Consider the following 21,112-nt stretch of genomic DNA (forward strand, 5'->3'; position numbering starts at 1 on the left):
CTTTGCTTACGGGCAAATTTCAGTCTTCTGATCAGAAGAGCGTTTCGATAAATTTTCCTACGGAATGTGATTACATATGCACTATTAGACCTTAGCTTATTATGAACTTAATTGCTTGCAAACTGAATGAGGAAGTGTGGAATCCCATGGAAACAACGGTTATTGACAAAAGTAGCGCCTGGCCGTTAATATGATACCTAAACGTCAACAGTTAGAAAAATATTACGGGCTTCAATATTATGTTTATATTATGTAACACGGTTCAGTGGTCATATGCAAGTTCGGGTAACAATCATTAAAAAACGAATGGTGACGATTTAAAGAAAACCGACGTGGCTTGAGAATTTAGGGTTATACGAAACAGTAGTATTTTCTCTCAGACTCAACTAAGGAATGCTACTAACAAATCTAGTTATTAATTCGTTGATCAGCAACAGATTTGTATCACATCACATCTAATTTGTTAGTTTCGAAACGTAGTTAATATACACTTTATTGTCGTTTTTGTTCTGATTCATTTTTATCAATAAGTCTTTCGTTAGTGGTTGGTTATTACACAATAAGTTTGTTATTCCCGATCAATTCCCATTTAAGTACACGTGTAAAGATTCTATTTCAATCATCGCCACTAAATCATCACTGCTAATATTGAATCGTCGCTGCTAGATAATCGTTACAAGCTATTTGCCACCGCTAGGAGCTAGACCAAAGTAAGTCTTTATTTCTTTTACATTTAAGTTGTTTACTTTTTCTATGTACATGTATTATTGGTGTAGTTCTCGTTTTCAGTTTTCCGGGCAATCTCCTCATTTTCAGTTAGGTTAATGTTACATTTCGCAACTCATTTTTCTTAGTTTTGTTTCTGTTGTATTTTCTTTTAGTTCGAACCACACGCAACCTCAGCCACTACTCTCATCAAGCAAATTAATGTCTTAGTGTTATCATCTAAAATTAATAAAGATTACAGTGTGCGTTCGAATTGTCCGCTCAGTCACCTAGGTAACCTTTTGAGGTTACAACCTTGAGCAAGACTTTTACTCTGTGTCCTCTGTGAAGCCAAGCATGCATATCGAAGGGTAATCACAAATTCACTTTTACAAGAGCACTTTAGAAGTTTCACAAAGACCTGACAGCCATTCAATAAAATAAAGGACTCTTAGAAAGTCTTGCCTGTATTCGGACTGTCATGTTAAGTGTCCGGATTGGCGGAACTGGTGAGATAGCATATGTGTAGATTGGTTTGCTTTACGGATTCCGTTCACGAGCACACCTAACGGGAACAAGAAACAACAGAAATCCACAAACACCAATTCAAAGCCTTGGCTGTGCTCAGTTCTGTTGTAGAGCACTTAGGAAGCAAGTAGAGTACTCAAAAAGTGGAGAGAAACACTCGATGTCTCTATTTGTTTTATAATAAAGAATCCGTTCAATTCCCCAATTTTCAAAACAAAGTTTATTTTCAAAGTGAACAACAGTGTAGTCAGCATGCTCTATACTCTTGTAAAACACCTTACAATGGGCCAATGAGAATCTTTGATAAAATGTTTCAAATAATCTAATTGATTGAACAAGACTACAGCTGTCAAAAATGTCAAACTATCAAAGCTCACAAAACGTCAAAGTTCGCAATTTGCAATAGTTTACAAAACTGAAATGCTTCGGCGTGGCAGATTGAATTTAACACTTTTGCCTGAAGTTTTTCAAGTCTCTAATATAGAATCTGAAAGGAAAATTCTCCTTGAAATTTGGAGGAGTTGAAGCTCATAAACACACGCGGTTTTTTTTCGCATGGTAATTAGAAAACAAACTGCTCAAGGCGGTATTTCATAAATGAACTACGGTCGAATTCACAGGAACATATAGATTGCTCGCGGTGACAGCGCCGTGAAACTTGGCTGCTGAGACTGATGTGGCCTTCCACTCGACGCACTGGAAGGGTGTCAGAGTAAGCTCTCAGTTGTTTACTCGAAGGGCGGCCGATGTAATTTCTGAGGCTTGCTTCACAGCGATGACCGGAGATCGCTATAATAAGCCAGCTGCGATGGACCTCAGCATGAGCGCAGTCGTTCTGAAACCGTCATGATTAGTATTAATTTCAACAGTTATGCCAGTTTGGCTATATTTGCCATAATTCGGTCTTTTTTTATTTTGTTTTTGAACACGAAACTATGCATACTATACGAGTGTTAGAAAATGGCTCCGGTTGCTCTTGCATACAGCGGAGAAAAAAATTGGAAAAAAGCTTAGACAGAAGCATATTAATGAGTGACTTAAGAGAAAGCAACGTGAATGTTTGTGTGTGACAAACTGACAAGTCCAAATTGCTAGGTCAAACTGACAGTGCAGGCAGGACATTGTAGGGCATATCTCTGACTGCCGTGTCAAGATTTGTCCTAAACTAACTTTAATATACAGTATATGATATTCTAATGCAGTGGATATGCAAACAAGCCAGATTTTAAACTGATATCAACCGAGACGTTTTTAGAGAAATCGAAACTCATTTTGACTAAGAGACAGTCAGAGAACATAATATCATCACTCACGACTGATCGACTTATTTACTTCGACGATGACCTGATTCGTTCGTTACCCACAGTTCCCGCCTCAGTTTTATGACACCTAACCGGGCAACGTAAAGGCGACAGTCGAGTTTTGTTATGGGCACCTGTTTTGACAAGCATGTACGTATGTTAGTGGGGAACTTCCATGATGCTAACACGACGCTAACAGTAAGCAAGCTGATACAGGAAATTTGCATTTGTCTGACGAACGTTTTTCCATTTATCATCACTTTTCGAACATCTTTTGTATAATTTCGATCAATCTGAAATGCGCTGTATAGCAATCAACCATGCACAGTAATGCAGTAGGTACTTGGAAGACTTTATAAGTAGATGTACATCAAGGATCAAGCATCCTACAACGGCACACAGCGATGCAACCCTTTCAGCTAAATCGCTTACATGCACCCAGTGCTTGCAGTGATCATTTCTTTTTTTCAATTTTTGGGGTAACATCATTGAGAAGGATTATTTTCAAATATAAGTTCCATTATCCTGGAAAGGGGACAGGGGGGAGGGGGGGTTGGGGCATGAAACAAGCTGCTTCCTTGTAGTTACTTTGCCTTTTTTCATATAAGGATAATGTATTTGACCTCTTCATTCAACCACAGGTCAACGTTCATCATATGCTGTATGGATCACTTTTTGATCACAGTTTCAAATCTTCTACTTTTTGTGACCATTTCGTCCTCTGATGAAGGTATGTGGGATCAATAAAGAGGGTTGTAATGAGGTGATGAATTTGGCAAATTTAATGACCAGCGGTTGATTTTTCCCGGTATGGTTAAGTTAAAAAGTTTTACGTGAATCTTTTTTCACAACTTATGGTCAAAATTAATCCATTTTTACGGCTATCGGCTGAAGTTTTTGGCCGTTTCACGGCTAACGGCTAACCACACGCGACCTTTAATAAAGTTTGATACTTTTTTTCTTGAGCCACGTTATTCAAGTCCTTTCCTATTTAATAAGGGCTACTGTCAATAACAACTGTCCGAAAAAGAAAATTAACCGTTTTTCCAAACAGTAAACTTATATCATTATTCGTTAATGTACTTCAGATAACGTCGTTACCTGTAAGGAACGATTTTTTAATGTCATAAAATGTCTGATCACGAAATACTGCATGCGTGAAGGGTTAAGATGTAGGTACGTTAGCATCATTGTAAAGTTTTAGATTTGCGCCTTTTCCTGGAGAAATATTGTATAAAAGTGATTTAGCACGTTTGCTGCGTCAGAGTTGCCTTAGCTTACAATCCGGGGCATGCCGGAAAGAATTTGAAGAATTTCCGGAAGCTTTCGACTACTTCTCGGATTTTAATAACTTCTCCTGGCCCCCGTCGTGTTTAACTGAGGCTATATAAACACCGAGAGTGCCCTGTTGTTTAAGTGGTTCTCTCTTTGTATCACACCTGCTCACGAGGAAGTTACATGACAGTTAATAGTAATGAAAAGGGAATGCATTTACCACATGGATTAACGTTACTATGCGAGTTGCCCTTCTTTCTTCACACAGTCTTCATTTTTGTCAGATCAGAAAGCTGTCACATTTGCACAACTTCATTATTAACCTTTCAACATATTTCTCTGTAGTGATTTTAGAGAAACAGCCAAAACCAAGTAATATCTGGTTCTGGGAAGCATCGAGGCCAACTTATCCGACCTTTACGCCGGGGCAGTCCGGTGGGCCGAACGGGGTATGATTACATCTTTCAACTGTTGTTTTCGCTTGGTGATTAGAATAAAAAATTAAATGACAAAGAGAATTGTTACTTTTCACTGAAAATTTCTTATCAAGGTTTGGGGAAATGAGCTCTCTTCAGTTTTGATTGTATTTCTCAATGCGACAGAAAACAAAGGAGTGTTTCTCAAATACCAATCATTCAAATCAGTTTATTTTTGGTTTAGATTGGATGCTCCGGTTAGATCGCAGGGAAAATCTCTGATCGGGTCTCGTCTGGGTTTAATTCATATTCTTCAATACTCTTTGAATATTTTTTTACATCTGTTATTTTAAAGTGAAGATTAATTTTATATGGCTCGTAGGCTCTCCTATCCTTTAAATAAATACCAAAACTTCGTTTCAGTATTTATTTAAAAAAATTATACGATCTATCACAACATATTCTTTTCTTTTTATTTTTCCCCTTTCTAATCAAAAATTATCTTCTCAAGCTGAAAATTGTCAAGAAGGAATGAAAGATTGTCTTCATTTGCATGATTTTTACCTCTCGTTTGGCCATATGTTTACGTTACTCACTGAAGCTGGAAGTTAAAACATGGATGTTCATCATTAAAACCCCCAAAAACACAGTGCTACAATGAGTGAAATCCAGTGTGCCTTGGTTACTTTCTTTTCAAATGGATAAAACCTAATAACCTCCTGATATATTATTTCAACTGATTAATAGTGGGGGAAGCAGACATATTATTCAACCTGTGATATTTCTATGGATGCATTTCCACAACCAAACAACTGGCTTAGAAGTGATCCTATTGAGGTGCAAAGTGGAGTGACAGCAGTCTACATTACTATCGAGTACCTAACTCATAACTGTTCTGTGAAAAAAGGAGGGAAATATTGTAAAGAGTATCTTGATTTGTACGAACATCAGTCCGGGCAATCAACGCAACCCGACCCCCTAATAAACAATGCTTCTTATGACAAGATTGCTAGAACAGCTCCGTCAGCTCTTGGCAGCAAAGTGTCTCAAACGTTTAGTGTAAACGTTAAAGAAAAGTACATCATATTGGCTTTTCATGACCAGGGTTCATGTAGTATCCTTTTCTCCGTTGTTGTTAAATATTATTTCTGCCCAGAGACAGTCCATGTTGGTGGTTTGGTGAACTTACCACGTACAATTGCTCCAGCAAACAACTCAGTTCCAGTTGTAAGTAGTTGTATTAAAAATGCCGTCCACGAACAAGGTATTTTAAGGGTGAACTGCCAAAGTGATGGGGGCTGGAACATCAGTTCACTTAAAGGAAATTGTATATGCAAGGAAGACATGGAAAATGCGGGAAGAGAATGCAAAGGTATATATAACTACAGTAACATAGAAGTGTAGTGCTGAATAATTCTTCAGGCTGGCAACATGATCAGACAAAAAGATAATTAATTTTTAGCTCAGTAATGAAATAGAGTCAGATTCCGATGAGTCTTTTTGATACTAAGAAAGCGTGTAAAAGTCTCGTTGCATGTGGTTAAAAACTGTGCAATGTGGAATGTAGAGAGTGTTAGTTGAGTACTAAATAGTTTTTCCTTAATTGAGTCAGATTGAGCGTTCAGTTTAGGTTTTTTTCCTTGGATAAAGAGCATTCCTTAAAATAAGCATTCAAATTTCCCACGACATTTCTTAAGGATGGTAAATTGTTCTTGTAGATCTTTGTTCCTCTGATTGTGGGCAATACGCAGGTGTTTTCCAGTAGCTGAAAGCTTATGTTTAACAAGATGTTGAAAAAGGCGTCGGCGAGTGAAAAAGAGTATAAGCGTTTTTGCGCCTCGTTACGAGCGTAGGAGGAAGAGAAACTTTGGATTCCCCACGAGGAATCAAATCCCAGACTGTCGGATTTCGCGTTCCGACGCTCTGCGACAGAGACTCTCTAGAGTTAAAAAGCTCAGTACTAGTTTCATAGATTATGCGAAACGCGTCCTGCACAGTGTTAGAGTCAGTAATGTCGAAAGCGTCAAGTAGAGAAATAAAGTGAAAAAATATGGTAAACATGAGCCCGGTAATGAAATAGACAAAGTCTGGTAAGAAGAAGAAAAAATCACCTTTCTATACGATTACGACAATTAAAAAAATTGGAATGTGTATCCTGAAGACCGCTCGCCTAAATGTTTCAGTTTCGTCACTCAAAATCTTCGCCATCCCCCTTAGCCTTCCTTGTTCCTTTTTGGTCTTCGTCTTCTAATTGAGGTGCTTTTTCTTGAGACCAGCTCTCGCTGCGACATAAGCATAAGCATTATCGTGAGAAAACTCGATTTATTCTTAATTTAAATAATGGAATGGTGGAACCAATTAACAATTGGTTCATACGTCAGCGTGCGTTCATCGAGATATGAAGCACGCGGGAAGTTTGGAGAGCACGAAAGATGCGTAAGAGTTGCTCGAGTGCTTCATATCTCGATGAACGCAAGCTGACGTATGAACCAACTGTGTTAGAACATTTTCAACTCGATGATTTAAATGTTGTAAAAGGGTTAATATTCTCTCTGCTACGTTTCGGCGCGTTAATAATTTTGTTTCAGGAAAAACATTTCGCTACGCTGTAAACGATCTTGTTTACATGTTTAGCTTAAATTGCCGCAGAAGTCTTAACCAGTTTTTTAATAGTAAAATCCCAAAGTAAAAAATCGCGGAGAAAATTTTTTCCCTCGAGGGATTTGTTTGCTGACGTCTAAGCGTGCACAATAGGAATATGAAGCACGCTCACGCAATTGAATTTGATTAGACAAATTTACAAGCTATGTTATAAAGGGTCTTAATATTAGCGAGCAAGTCAAGAATTTAAAGAAAGCGACAAAACTTTGTCTGTAATAAAGTCTGTAATACATGTTTCGACAGAAACTTCTGTCATCTTCAGTTAATTAATGTACAAAGCGTTGGTAGTTTAATTATATAGTAAGTAGAACAATGCTAATTATGATAAATAAAGACAACAAGAAAAAAGGTAAAGCATGAAAGTGTGAGAATTAATAGGATAGTTTTAGATTTACATGGCGTAGAGTAATTGTTGATTCTTTGAATATGAATAGCCTCTTTTATCTTGAGTTGAAAACCGATAGAGGCGTGATCTAAAGCATGGAGGTTATCTGCTGAACACAAAGCGCAACAATGGGCAGAATCTTGCAGATACTTGAAAATGTGAGAGGCCCTGTCACTGACTAAGTGCTCTCTAACAAGTCTGGAAAAATACCAGCACGTTTCACTGACGGAACAGGCATTACAGCAAGCACATACAAACTTATAAACCACACGTGAACGGAGCCCGTCAGGGACAGGGTCTTTCACACCAAACAAGTTGCCGATCTTGAAAGAAGAGAAAACCAGCTTAATATCTAAGTCATTGCAACAGCGCTTAATAAATGGTGGAAGCTTTTACTCTAAAGAACGAATCTAATCAACTGATAACTCTGCAGTCAATTACGAGCAAAAGTTTAAAGTAAATGGAATTCAAATTTGAAGGGACCAATTTTCACTTGAGTACGTGAAATCCCGGTTAAAATGAATAGACTCTTTACATTTGGTCGTTTGGAAAGTTACTTGTTAGTGATAGGGATAGCTTGTATCATGCATGGAGGCTACGACAGATGGTCGTAGGGCTTCCCTCCATCACTGATTACTGCGTAAAGAAAACGCTCAACTCCATAGTTTGGCTCAACACATTTGTCTTCCGCTGAAAGCAAAAATTTTTTTTAAATCGACTATATCAAAATATCCATTTCATTTCCTTCTTCAGATTGCCCAGAAGGTAAATACAACGACGAGAATGGCGTTAATTGCACAGGTACGGATGCGAATATAGCTTTGTCGTTTGAATGGCATCTGTTCGATTATGCGTAATTGGTTAAATATTTGTGGTCCCAAGCTGTATCCAACCCTTCATATTTATTTTCAGTTAATAATGCATCACTTTACCATAGATATCTCGAAATTTTGGTTCGCTTTCGATTAACTTTGATATTTTCGTGAGACATTTATCCATAAATTGCATCTTACACATTTGTCATTTCAATTGTATATGACGCAATTTTCTGTTGTAGCCGTATAGCAAACCAATAACACCAATTGCGTTAGAATGTTTCCTTAAATCTTGCTCTATATTGCAGACTAACATAAGAAATTTGAAATATATAAGTGAAGCAAACATGCGCGATGGCCTATTTAATCGGGTGGTCACTTAGTTTACATGGTCGATTTTCCTTAAAAATAATAAAGAAAATAGACAGTTAAATATAATTCGTACAGTATGATTCCTGAATAAATATTCTTGTATTCCTCTCACAACATATCCTAATTCAGTTATACCGTCAGCCCCGAAAAATGTCCAAGTTATCTTCGTTAACCGAAGCGCGTTGGAGTTAAAATGGCAGCCTCCTGCAATAACCGGTGATCAGACCCACTTGTTTTACGACGTCGACTGCCGTAAGCCGTGTGAGGATGAAGACGAAAATAAGTGCGTTGTTAAAGCTTGCGGGAGTGACGTCTTTTTCATACCAAGAAAGGATGGCTTCAACATCACTCACGTTATTGTTGGAAACCTTACTTCATATGTAAACTACACCATGAAAATCTACGCTAAGAACCGAGTGAGCGAAGTAGCGAAAAGGAAACATAGAATTGAGGCAAGTCTCTCGGAAATAACAGTGAGAACTGACGCATCAGGTAAGTCATGATCGGCTCCTTAACTAAGTAGAATATCACATAAATTCCCCTCTACTTATCTATTGTTTCGGTGTAGAGACTTAGGGTTACATCACAGTTCATTTCATGATTAGAAGTTTATGATTCATCTCTGTTAAAAAACTAGTTCCAGGTAAACCGGAAGTGTTTGTCGGACAACCGGAAATGGCTGTTATTGTATCTTGGACACTAAAGGAAAAGAAAGGAATCATTAAAGAGTACCACGTGACATATATAAGAGAAGATGATAACTCAGAAACCAAAACTCTTGCCACCAAGAAGATGGAAACAAGGTTTGATTTAAAGGCGGGAAAAACTTATAAATTGCAGGTAGAAACATTTCATCACTTATCTGAGTTAATAATCATTTTATAATCTCTTTTAGAAAAAAGTTTGCTTAAAGCAACTAAAGAACAAAGCATAAAATATTTTAGAATAAATGTTTTGGCAAGAACGTCTAACTTTGGCTCCATAGGAAGACGCTATTTTTGTGCTCTTGAGGAACAACCTTCTGTGATGAATACTCTGATTTCTCTTCTCTAAGGTATTTGCCATAAACCAGATCGGAAGAGGACCTGCAGGGGTGAAGAATTTTACAGTGAGAAACAGTTAGTGTGTGTACTTCGTTGCGAAGTCACTTTGCTTGTAAGATTGACATATTGGGACTCTCTTAACTATTTCAGTTTGAGCATTTTCCTTCTTGTTATTCCTATCATTTCAGCCCAAAATGATAATAGTCGAGGCGTTTTCAGATTTTTTGTCCCTCAGCCCTTGGGCTCCCATGATACCAAGAATCCGAAAAGAAGACTATCATGAACCTCAAGTTAGAAGAGCTGCATTACGACCTTTTTTTTAGGTTAAATAAAGGGGAATTTTGAAATGATAGAACTCGAGTAGAAAAGCAACAAAGATATGAGATTATATATTAGACCGAAAATGAAGGTGGATAGCTAAGTACGTTGAAGATCAATCAGTATTGTAAAAGGCAAATTTCAAGGAATCCCCGTTTTATTCGTAAGGCATAACCCTGATGTGCCTGCATCAAGCCGGAAATTTTAGACGGAAATAATGATAGGAATCTGAAGGAAGGAGTTTTTTCGGAAAGGTACTATGAAGAAATAAAATAAGAAATTAGCTAACTAGGAACGAGTAATGAGTGTTCAGCTAAGTTCCTCTATTAAGAAAAGATAATTTCTTTGGGTTCTTGCAATCTTAAAAAAAGTAAGGAAAAACGATTAGAGTTGAATAAAACATTATTCACTGCCCTTTCAATTCAACTTTTGGCATTTTAAGTCATAAATACACTCTTACCGGTTAGAAAAAACCGCAATTTCTATTGACAGTCTTGGTGCCATCAATTCACGTAAATTTTTGACATTTTATCTTAAAAAAAGTTAAACAAATTCTAATTTTGTTGTTGCTTACATTTACTGTTAAGATTTCAAGGTTGAGAACTATCTAGGGGTCGTCTACGCATTGGCTGCCTTACTAGTACTTGGCGTTGCGTGTTTCGTCTGTTATATCGTTTGGAAAAGGTTAGTTTGGAAGATATCTAGCAAAGAAGAACAAAGGAAATTTCAGCTTTCGGAATACTCTCAACAAATTAAAACGTCTTAGAGCTGTACAAGAACTTACCAAAACACAAGAAAGTCACCAAGTCACAAGTAAATATTAAATTTGTGTTTTATTTAGTGGATAAAAGGTTACTGTCAAATTTGAGGAATTCCTGAAACATTCAGATGACATATGTAGCTCAATTTTTTTCTAAGCGAAAAGTTTTTCAAACTAGTCGAGTAAGTTATCTTCTTCTTGAGGTCATAATCATCGTTTGAGGCAACAGAAAGTTAAACTGAATCACCACAAAGACGCTTAAAGGGATACAAACATTTTGACGAAAATGTGTAAAACTGAAAACGAAATTATAACTGTCAGTCGATCTGGTTTGGCTTCATGCTTTTCTACCTTATTATATTTCTACATTAAAACGAAAGAAGAGTTTAATAATTTCGTATTTGCGCCAATAGATGGTGCCGAAGCCGAATTGCTGAGAAGAGGGCGGCTGAATCCAACATTAGGGTATATGATGGTAAGTCTAGTCTATATCACACTATATCATAGAAAAAACCAAAAAATCAAAACCAAAATATATGCCCCGATAATAAACAAAGTAAACCAAGCATGCAAACATAGTGCATTGTCATAATATTCGATTTCACAAAACTGAAAAAGATTCAATCAGTAAGGCCCCATTTATATGGTCTCGGGTACCCGAGCCAACCCTCCCCCCGAGTTACCCTTATTTCTTTACAAAATTCAGCTGACCGTTTACATGAGGTTGCGAACTCGTCTTGGGAAGGCGAGACAACTCGAAGGGAAAGGGGAAGGGGGGGGGGGGTGGAAATGCGTGCGCACGCTAAGGCGAGGATGTTCACAGCTATTCTTTCCCTGTCGTCAGCCATTTTGTTGTCGAATATGTAACCTGGCCGAACGAGGGTTAGCATATGTCGAATTTCATATAAACGCCCCGTAAACTTGTCTCTATCCACAGGCGCACAAACTTCCCCCTTGAGGGGATAAACATAGTACAAGAAATTAATAATAATTATAATCAGGGAAGACTCTTTATAGTCGCTTTATTTGCCTTGTGTAGAAAAGAGACAAAAGCAGAAAGCAGCTGCGGAGAGCCTTAGTTTGTTTTCGCTTTCTGCATGCCTGTAATTAGTTTTGTAGAAACAGTGCAATGTAAGTGTGTCAGATTTCTCTGCTAAAAAGGCTCTTAGATTGCACAATCATCCTTACCATTGGGAATTTTTCCTTAGAAATTCCAATCAGTTCTCTTCATGAGTATCAAAATGTGGATGGTTTTAAACTTGACCGTCGAAAGTTAACCACAGTTCAAGTACTTGGAAGTGGTAACTTTGGTCAAGTTTGTAAGGCAATTTACGGACCTTTGAGAACTGAAGTTGCTGTTAAATCATTAAAAGGTACGTTAATCACCATTTTTACTAGCTGAAAAATGTTTCAAATGTCCTAAATAGATCGGAATTCATCAGTTTCATTTAATCCAATCTTGCTCTCAAATATAGCTATGTATGTACTCTTGTCCGAGTCCGTTATAGATATGGTGAAGGTTCTCGTCAGCTTTCTTCTGTAAACCTGATCATTTAGTTTGTATCTTAACATTACGTTTTAGATAATGCCCTGCCGAAAGACGTGCAAGATTTTAATACAGAGTTGGTCCTTATGAGCTCCTTGCAGCCTCATACCCATGTGGTAAAACTAATTGGTTGCTGTATTGAAAAAGGTACATCTTGATGATTGGCTGATGCACGTGAATGATTAATTGACTGATCGAGAATAACCTTGGGCTTTTATTTGATTCCAGATCCCTCCCTAATAGTTTTGGAGTATTTAGCGTATGGTGATTTGTTGGGATACCTGCGTAAAAGCAGAGGAATTGAGGATACCTATAACACAGGAGAAAAGGGACCAAGTTCATCACTGAGAGAGAAGGACCTCTTGTCTTTTGCGTGGATGATCGCTGATGGCATGAATTATTTAGCATCAATGAAGGTAAACTTGACATTTTTCACCACTAAAAACGAGGACATCACAAGAAACCTATTTATTCCTAGAAACTCATATGTACTGCAAAAGGGTGGATATTAAAAGTACTGTATGATCGCAATACATTTTGCATTTTTCATCGTGCCTTTTAATACGATGCAAAATAATCACCCTTAACGGAGTCTCTGTGTTAAAGAAGTTAGCGAAGTTTAATTAAGAGTATGTGGCCAAACTGGGAAAACTTTGATCGCACAATTTACATTTTATTTCAATAACAAATCGGCGCCGGCAGTGATAAATGGGGAATAATACATGGTTGTAAGACGACCTGACGTGAATTGTTTATTGTACGTTGCATGAATGTTGATTAACTCTTTAGTGTAAACTTCAAAAAACGACAAATGATGGCAACCTTTTTTCTTTTATTTTTTTTTGTCAACAGTATTTACACTAGTGATTAGTGCTATATCTCATTTGAAAGAGGACAAAATTAGCTTTTCAGAAAAAATATATTTAGCCTCCAAAAATCCATAGATTTTAAATCATGCTAAGAAAATGGCATACAATTTGCATAAATTATTGTACAACTTTTGACTTTGAAACAGCCTGAGCCTGAATGGATTGGAGTAAAAAAGGAAACATTTCGAAGATAAAATATTCCTTATCTTATGGGCAAGACATCCAGAGACTCTGGCTGAAAAGAACAAATATGGAATTAATTAGAATTTTTTTCCAAACTGTACCCCAAAACCATAAAAACTGACCCAGATTATTGAAAAATTTATTCCTCACCAAGTATTTACACAAGGGAAGTAAGCTACACCTCACTTGAAACAGCAGTAAATAAGCTTTCCTGAAATGCATGTTTCCTCTCCAAGAAAAAGGAAACAACTCATTGAATGCTTTCAAACTAACATTAATTAGCATAAAATATCATCTAAATTTGAACTGTGAATTAAGTGATACCCAAATAATACAAAGTAATAAGGCAAAAATTAACTTAAGAGGTTCCTTGTTATATGGGCAACATCTCCATAAAAAATTGGTTGAAAGATAACAAATCTGAGACGTGTTACACATATCTTGTCAACACTGATTGACACACTGACTAATTAGTCTGACCTCATCATGACCCCAAGCCCAAATTTACTAATCCCTCTTGAAGTCTACAGTGCAATCATTGGAACTATATTTCTTTGTTTGACTTCTGAAATTTTGCCTTGAAACAGGGAAAAATGAGATAATCAACCTCAAAATACATAAAGTGCAACATATATCAAAAGCCTTTCACGTGCAATGCAACACCAGTATTTTCAAGAGTAAACAATTCAGAAGTGAAATGCCCAAATTTACTAATCCCTCTTGAAGTCTACAGTGCAACTATTGGAACTATTGTTCTTTGTTTGAAGATTGACATACGGACTAATTAGTCTGACCTTATCTTATCATCACCCCAAGCCCAAATTTACTAATCCCTCTTGAAGTCTACAGTGCAACCATTGGAACTATATTTCTTTGTTTGACTTCTGAAATTTTGCCTTGAAACAGGGACAAATGAGATAATCAACCTCAAAATACATAAAGCGCAACATATATCAAAAGCCTTTCACTTGCAATGCACCACCAGTATTTTCAAGAGTAAACAATTCAGAAGTGAAACCGGAAACTGTCATTTTATATCATTCCACTCATTCTCGAGCATAATTTGTTTTTTTTGAGAATTTTTAGCGTGTAACAAGTAGAACCACATCTAAAAAACATACAAAACATACAAGATAATATACAGGTCGATCTATATACAACTATCGTTTTGAAATAAAGGATTTGTTTTGATTTAGTTCGGACGCGCATGCGTCATGCGATCGATCTGTCATCGGCTGATAATTTAGGTCGTTGCGTTGTCAAATTCCATTGAAGATTATTTACTCTGTCGCTCCAAAGTCATGTTTGATCACAATATATATTGCTTTACATTCACAAATATACATCTACAGGTCTATCTCTAAAAAACAAGGATTCGAGCGAGAAAAGTAAAAGTAAATTTAATTTTACGCTGTTTCAACATCACGTGCGTCACGCATTTAAATATCGCAAGAATGTTTATAGATTACTTACCTCGATTCTTCGCTAGGATTTTCCAGTTTTCTGTCTATTTCAGATTCCTCACCACTAGACACACCACCATGCTCACTTCCATCGTCAAAAATGATGTCTAAAGCCTCAGCTACGCTGTATCTCTGGCGCTTCGCACCAGACGCCATTATCGCAGATTGAAGTCGTACGAAAATGATTTCCGGAAAGGGCTCCGAAGGTCAATTTTGATAGTTCGGAGCTAAAATTTGCTATGTGATTGGCTTAGAATGTTTACTCGCCACAGTCGGAATTTTAGAGCGATCGGACGTAATACGAGCATTTCCGAAGAGGTTTACGTCATCGTGCAATTTTGCAGTAGTGCTATACAAGGATTTCCAATCCTGAGAAGAGCCTCATCAACACAAGTGAAAAATACGATAAATTCACGTGTGTTTGATATCACCAATCAGCTACTGACACGTCACTCGCCTCTTCGTGCCACTCCGTGAATACCTTCGTCATTCTTAATCGAAGGCAGTTTGTCGAAATTTTTCGCCTCGGATCATGGCTGCTAAAACACTGAAAAATTCTCATGGCTAATGGGGGGAAGACAACCAAAATACGAAAAAAAAAAAACCGAAAGTTACATAATCAGTGGCTTTGCTAAAGGCATTTCTCACGGCTGAAAACGAAAATCTACAACAGGGAGATTTGCCACTTAGCCGATTTTGGCCGTGTACCTGAAAAGATCGATAAAAATTCAGTACTTGAGAACTTTGTAAATTGAAAGTTAGCCGCGCTCACTCGTGAGCTTTCTTGTTGAACGCTAGAATAGAAATTACATCTCTACTAGCAACCATGAATTGTTCCGTTTGAATTGCCGGAATTTGATAGTTGACCGCAAGAAGGGGGTGATCGCTGAATGGTAGGCCACTATAGAGATTTATTTTTAGTAGCAAATGAATATCTGTACGAAAAAGAGAGTTGAAAAAAGGGTTGAAAATGAAAATTGAGAACAAAATTAAAAGAGCTTATGTTTCTCTCAAGACGTCTCTGCACAAATCTTGCATGTTGTGTTTCAGATTGTTCATCGAGATTTAGCAGCTCGAAATGTGTTAGTGGGTGACAACAAAGTGTGTAAGATATCAGACTTTGGTTTAGCACGTGGTTTGGAAGAAGACATCTACACGAGAAAAACTCAGGTGAGCTCTAAATAAACTTTCTAATCAAATAATTTTATAAATAGCTTTCACTATCCTCCCTCTTTATTTTGTTGATCCTCTACTGTAAGTTCTTCGAAAGATAATATTCAATTGTATATTGTTTCAGTTCTCATAGCACTGTTCTTTTCATATATTTTTGCCGTTCCCCAATTTCAAGGCTCGTCTTCCCATTAAGTGGATGCCTCCAGAATCTCTATTCTATGGAACATCAACTACTATGAGCGATGTGTAAGTTTTTTGTACCTTCTTTTTTCTCTAACCCGTTAAGCCTGAAGTTTTTATCAGTTTTGTTAACCTCCATGGTGATTTGACAAAGTTTTACGAGAATCAGTGGAAGAGCAGAAGTGTCTTATGTTCTTTCATCTTCACCCAACATTTCAGTTTTCCTTAATTTCTTGACGACACAACCGCATTGAATGAGACTGATACGTGTTGTTAACACTTTTCGTAAATAGTTTCACAGAGTTTGACGCGGTAGTATAGCCAATGCATTTCCAGGGAACCCGATGTATGAAAAACCTATAATTATCAGAACAAGCTCTTTTCTTCGGCCAATCAGCACTCATTAATTTCAAATTTTATAGTGCGTGATGAAGGGTATTATATGGAGATTGATCATAAAGTCCAAAAAATAAATTACGGATTAATATTATGTGGATATTTCTATATTCTACAGATGGTCTTACGGCATTGTGATGTGGGAGGTGTTTACCATTGGTATGTAGAGTAATGTGAATAACTTCCCTCTGGCCACGGGACACAACGCTTTGACTATAACATGTCTTTCATACGGCAGTTAAGGCTGAACAAAACTATTGTAGATTCACTGACTTTAAAGATCCCTTGCAGGATTTTGAGGTTTAGTGATAATGGGTTGGATGAAATTGTACAGGTATTTGCATGTAAAACCAGAATGAAGCGGCAAACTTGCTAAATTTTCTGCTCCCTACCTCAACCCAACCTCTTCCCCCCTCTTCCCCCCCCCCCCCCCCCCCCAACCCTTTTCTCGTGGAGAGGCTATTCTAATGGATTTCCAACCGGGCAAATCGGATTACCCAGGTTTTATACAAATTCCCTCACAATTTCTCAAAAGAATCTTCCCTTTGAGGGACAGGTGTTGAAGCACTGTCACCTTTTTTGTTACACATATCGTTTCAGGTGAGTCACCTTATCCTGGAAAAACATCCCGAAAAATTGCTAATTTGTTGCAGACAGGGTACCGTATGCCAAGGCCAGCACATATCTCACAAGAACTGTAAGTACACCTGCGGACTGCACTATCTTACCGTGCGAATAGAAAGATAAAGCAGGAAATTTACGTTAAAAATTAAACTTTTCTTGCGGCCTATCGCCAAAGGTAAAGCATTTATATCTGCCGAAAAGTGAGTACGAGTAGAATTTATATTTTGAAGTACTGTTTTCCATAAATTTAAACTTAATATTTGTTATTTTTACGACTTCTCAGTTTTACTTATCTAAAATTGAATACTGAAATACCTTTGACTAACCGATTTCATGGTCTGTACTGCATTTTACGGACTAAATTAAATTTTCCCTCGGATTTAAGGCTCTAATGCAGCCATAAATCCAAGCGGAAAAATCGAGGTCCATGACTTTCAACCAAGCATAGCGTACGTTCTAACTGGGAGATATAATAAGAATTCTGACTTAAAAAGTCATGTGAGATGCACTTCTTGCTATTCAGATAGTGATGTTAATTGTTTCGGATGAACGGAGTAAATTATGTGAGTAATGACGTTATTCATTAAATGGCACAGGCATACTCGGAAAAGAGAACTCCACTGAGTTACTGACAGGAGCCTCGAGGTAGACTAGGTGGTTTACTGAACTAGGCCCATGGTGAAACATTTCTACATGATGCTTTGCATTAGGAATCGACATGTGATTCTTTTGTGCGATGATAAATGAAGATGGTAAATTTTAAGCGAGGTAGTTTGGCGAAAGATGATGTTATTTAGGCATACTCGGAAACATGAACTCAGAGTGCTAATATTGGGTGTTGAAAGTAAATTATCCTCTTCATTTTTTACTCGTTCTCTTTAAACTAGTAAACATATTATAGCATCAATGTCAAGAAATATGAGTTACTTCATAAAAATTAGTCATTCCTATTTCAGGTATTCGATTATGAAGGAGTGTTGGGAAGAAGAGCCCTCAAAGAGACCAACATTCCAGTGGCTTTGCTCTGCGATGAAACGACTGCTGGATGATCATAAGGTTTGTTTGCAATTATTTCCCCCGTGGTTATATTTTTGGTCTGTCATTTTACATCAAAACCCCTGGTTATATCATTCATTGACTTCCCCCTCCCCCTCCTTGACAGATTTTATCCCTCCCTCCTTTCGATACTGTGTTTTATTATGCTTGAAGGGGGAGGGGAAGGGTACCATACAAAAGTCCAGGAACGATTCCTAGCTCAGAAGGATTCACTCACAAAACTTCCCCTCAATATAATTTAACAAGATATTCTTTGACAGGTGTTGTCTTTATCTTATCTCTTCTCCAGACTTATGTGAACTTGGAAATCTACGAAGGCAAGAACTATGTTAACTTTGATATGATGATGGACAAGGAATGATGAAAGTTGTTCAATTTATTTCATTTAATATTGGAGGGTAGAGGTTCAATCAACGACATATCCCTTATTGATGACCTTAACCCTTAATTATGCAAGCAGAGGTAAAATTGAAGAAACTCCTTCATATTAACGATGCAAAAGGGTTCGTTTTGGAAATATTTGTTAATAGCGTTTGTATCAGGAAGTACATTGCGTGTTATTTTACGGAGAAAACCGTTTAGCAAAAAAATTGGACTTAAAGTTAAGTTTAATATTGAAATTGGTTAGAAGTTCTTAATTTTCGACAAATATTCGAAGAAAGCTTTTACTCAAGGAATTGTTGAAAATATATAAGTAGATTTTAGCTTGCAGCCTAATTAGCACGTTTTAACTATGTTTATTCTCTGACAAATATACTACAGCAGCATTAAAGTTGCAATACGGGCATGAATCATACAGTCGGTCTCTGTATGAAAGTATTATTATTAAGGATGCCTTTAAGGACAGCGAAAGACATCTTGTATCAAACTTTCATTTTTTTGGACCGAGGTTTTGGTGAACGGTTATTTCGACAGCAAGCTTAAAAAACAAAATTTGAAATTTTTAACATTCAATAACACCTTTAAAAATCAATTGCATTCTAATTTTTAGGATATTAGTTGGAATTATAGCTTATAGTGAATAAATCAATAAACTCAAACTAGCTTATCGGCTGACACGAAAGATTTCGCGACAAACATTTGGTGCTAACAAAGACACATTGCCAAACTCTCGCAAACATGTCTTAACTATTGATGAAACCTGTTTGTAGTTCTTCAACTTCAATGTCATTTTGGGCTGAAATAATGGTCATAGCTAACTCTCACCAATGAAATGCACAAGTTCATCGTGATACCACGCTCATGATACCATGATCCCGAGCTAAACGAACTATTCTGCCCAAAAGCATCCGTAAATTAACCCATAAAAATAAGAATAGTTAAAGGCCAGACATTACTTGAAAGTTACATCTAAAACGAGGAAGGAGACACTTTTTCGAGGCACACCTTTCTGGGAATTTTTGTGCGACGCATTTATGAACAACTTCCAGTGACTCAGTGATTTTCCAGTAACATCGCATTAAGGGATCGCTCAACGAACAAGAATGGTGGTTAGTACTTAATTCGTGGGCACAATAAAACCGAGAGCAATAAGTTATTAGTTACACTGTGTGATGTTTTTTATAGTAAAGATCATAATACATTTAAAAGGTGTTGAGTCTAATAGGCATCTGAGTCCGTAGTTACAGTGAAGGGTTGATAATGATAGAATGAGCGAAACCGAGGGTATCTAAAATGCCATTCAACAATGCTCGAAACTCTCTCAGTTACTTATTGATTCTTCTCACCAGCTTGTAAGTTAAACCGTACTATGAGAAATTATGACGTCTTTTAAAGAATTAAAGGTTAAGTTATGATACCCCTCAAAATGCTGCATTATATCTTTTTATTTCACTCTCAGTGAAACGGATTCTAGTCAAAAAAAGGTTTCAAATTGAAGCATTAATGGGAATTTCTCTTAATCACTTGGATCAAAGCATAGTCAACGGTTGCAAACTACGACAAGTCTACAACCGTACCAAATAATGGAGGTCACGCGGAATCAAACCCATGGAGTCGTTTGCCTGTGAGTTTGCTGTAAGTGTCATAACCAGCACGCTATTTGGAAACATTGCTTAAATGTCCTTTGATTTGCTGGCGATAGTTCGAAATTCCCTGTCTCTTATTTTGCAAAAAACTGGTACCAGAAAGCGGCTTGTTAGAGAGTCTGAGCCTTTCTGCAAGAAATTTAAGAATTTGTGGGTATTTCACCTGTACTTTGATATGCGTTTTATAACTTAGAATTGAAATACTCCATGACAGAGTGGTTTTGTAATTGACTATTTCAATTACTTTCCTTTGGCCAAGTATCCAAGGCTATTTACGGGCCTTCTCAGATACAAGTGGCCGTAAAATCCCTGAAAGATAGCGTTTCATAATCCTTTCCATATTTTTGTCACCCATTTCTAGCTGAAAAACTTGACAACGAGAAGACTAAATCGGAAATCTGCGGATTGGGTACTCTCGAAAGTTTTCTTCTACGGTTGTCTCCTACAAGTGGCCTTCCCTGATATCAGTTAGTCAAGGAACACTTGCAATTCTGGATACATTTTACGCAACACATTGAAACTCAGGTTTAAAAACGAACTCGTTACTTATTCTTAAAAAAAGATTCTTACCTTGCTTCCCGTTTCCAAAAAAATCTTAAATCTGGTATATTGGTATTGTAGTGGATTAGCAAAACCGCTGTCTAGTTGATTGAACAGCAATCAATAAAGATTAAATTGATTTACACTATTAATATGTTAATCCAGCAATTGTCATTTTGTATCCATCAAATTCTTTTAGCATTACCTGCCCTAGGAGTCAGCAATTTATAGTTAAACGAACACGACTTGTTTAGATCGTGCTCCACGCGCTCAAACACACCTGATGTATAAGCAATTTTTAGCATGTTTTCGATGTGTCATAGACAATGCCGAAAAAGAGGACCTAGAAAGCATCATTATGGAGTTGGAAGTTATAAAATCTCTGAGGAATCATCCTCACGTCGTTAGTCTTATTGGTCGTTGTATAGAGAAAGGTGCTTTGTTCATGTTTTCTTATCATATTTCGTTTCGTTGTT

The 21,112-nt window shown here is 37.1% G+C and overlaps 1 protein-coding gene and 1 long non-coding RNA gene across 3 annotated transcripts; one reads left to right on the plus strand and one right to left on the minus strand.

The window, feature by feature from the left end:
* Positions 1–3,146: 3,146 nt before the first annotated feature.
* On the plus strand, positions 3,147–19,877 carry LOC149041399 (ephrin type-A receptor 4-like). The gene is made up of 18 exons (XM_089180860.1): positions 3,147–3,264; positions 4,155–4,258; positions 4,973–5,597; positions 8,025–8,072; positions 8,573–8,950; positions 9,096–9,298; positions 9,513–9,576; positions 10,407–10,503; positions 10,993–11,054; positions 11,788–11,952; positions 12,162–12,272; positions 12,354–12,541; positions 15,691–15,810; positions 15,989–16,059; positions 16,508–16,548; positions 16,990–17,086; positions 17,970–18,069; positions 18,359–19,877. Exons 1-18 carry the CDS (start codon positions 3,147–3,149, stop codon positions 18,428–18,430), a joined length of 2,664 nt encoding a protein of 887 aa, XP_089036986.1. The 3' UTR covers positions 18,431–19,877.
* Positions 12,938–14,976, minus strand: LOC149041400 (uncharacterized). Of its 2 annotated transcripts, none has more exons than XR_016179439.1 (2): positions 14,651–14,976; positions 12,938–13,229 (listed from the first exon to the last, which is right to left on the minus strand). It is a non-coding gene; the product is annotated as an uncharacterized LOC149041400 (long non-coding RNA). The 2 variants fall into 2 exon arrangements; XR_016179438.1 differs by having other exon boundaries at positions 12,938–14,073; positions 14,651–14,972.
* Positions 19,878–21,112: the final 1,235 nt, after the last annotated feature.

Source organism: Pocillopora damicornis, chromosome 8 (assembly GCF_964200805.1).
Source record: "Pocillopora damicornis chromosome 8, jaPocDami1.2, whole genome shotgun sequence".
In the NCBI taxonomy this organism is placed as follows: Eukaryota; Metazoa; Cnidaria; class Anthozoa; order Scleractinia; family Pocilloporidae; genus Pocillopora; species Pocillopora damicornis.

What these genes read in the sequence shown, in the direction of transcription:
- LOC149041399 (XM_089180860.1), top strand. Translation starts at nt 3,147, where the DNA reads ATGTATTTGACCTCTTCATTCAACCACAGGTCAACGTTCATCATATGC. An exon ending in ATTATTTAGCATCAATGAAG is followed by an intron (nt 12,542 to 15,690) that starts GTAAACTTGACA and finishes GTTGTGTTTCAG; the next exon opens with ATTGTTCATCGAGATTTAGC. An exon ending in GCACATATCTCACAAGAACT is followed by an intron (nt 17,087 to 17,969) that starts GTAAGTACACCT and finishes TTCCTATTTCAG; the next exon opens with GTATTCGATTATGAAGGAGT.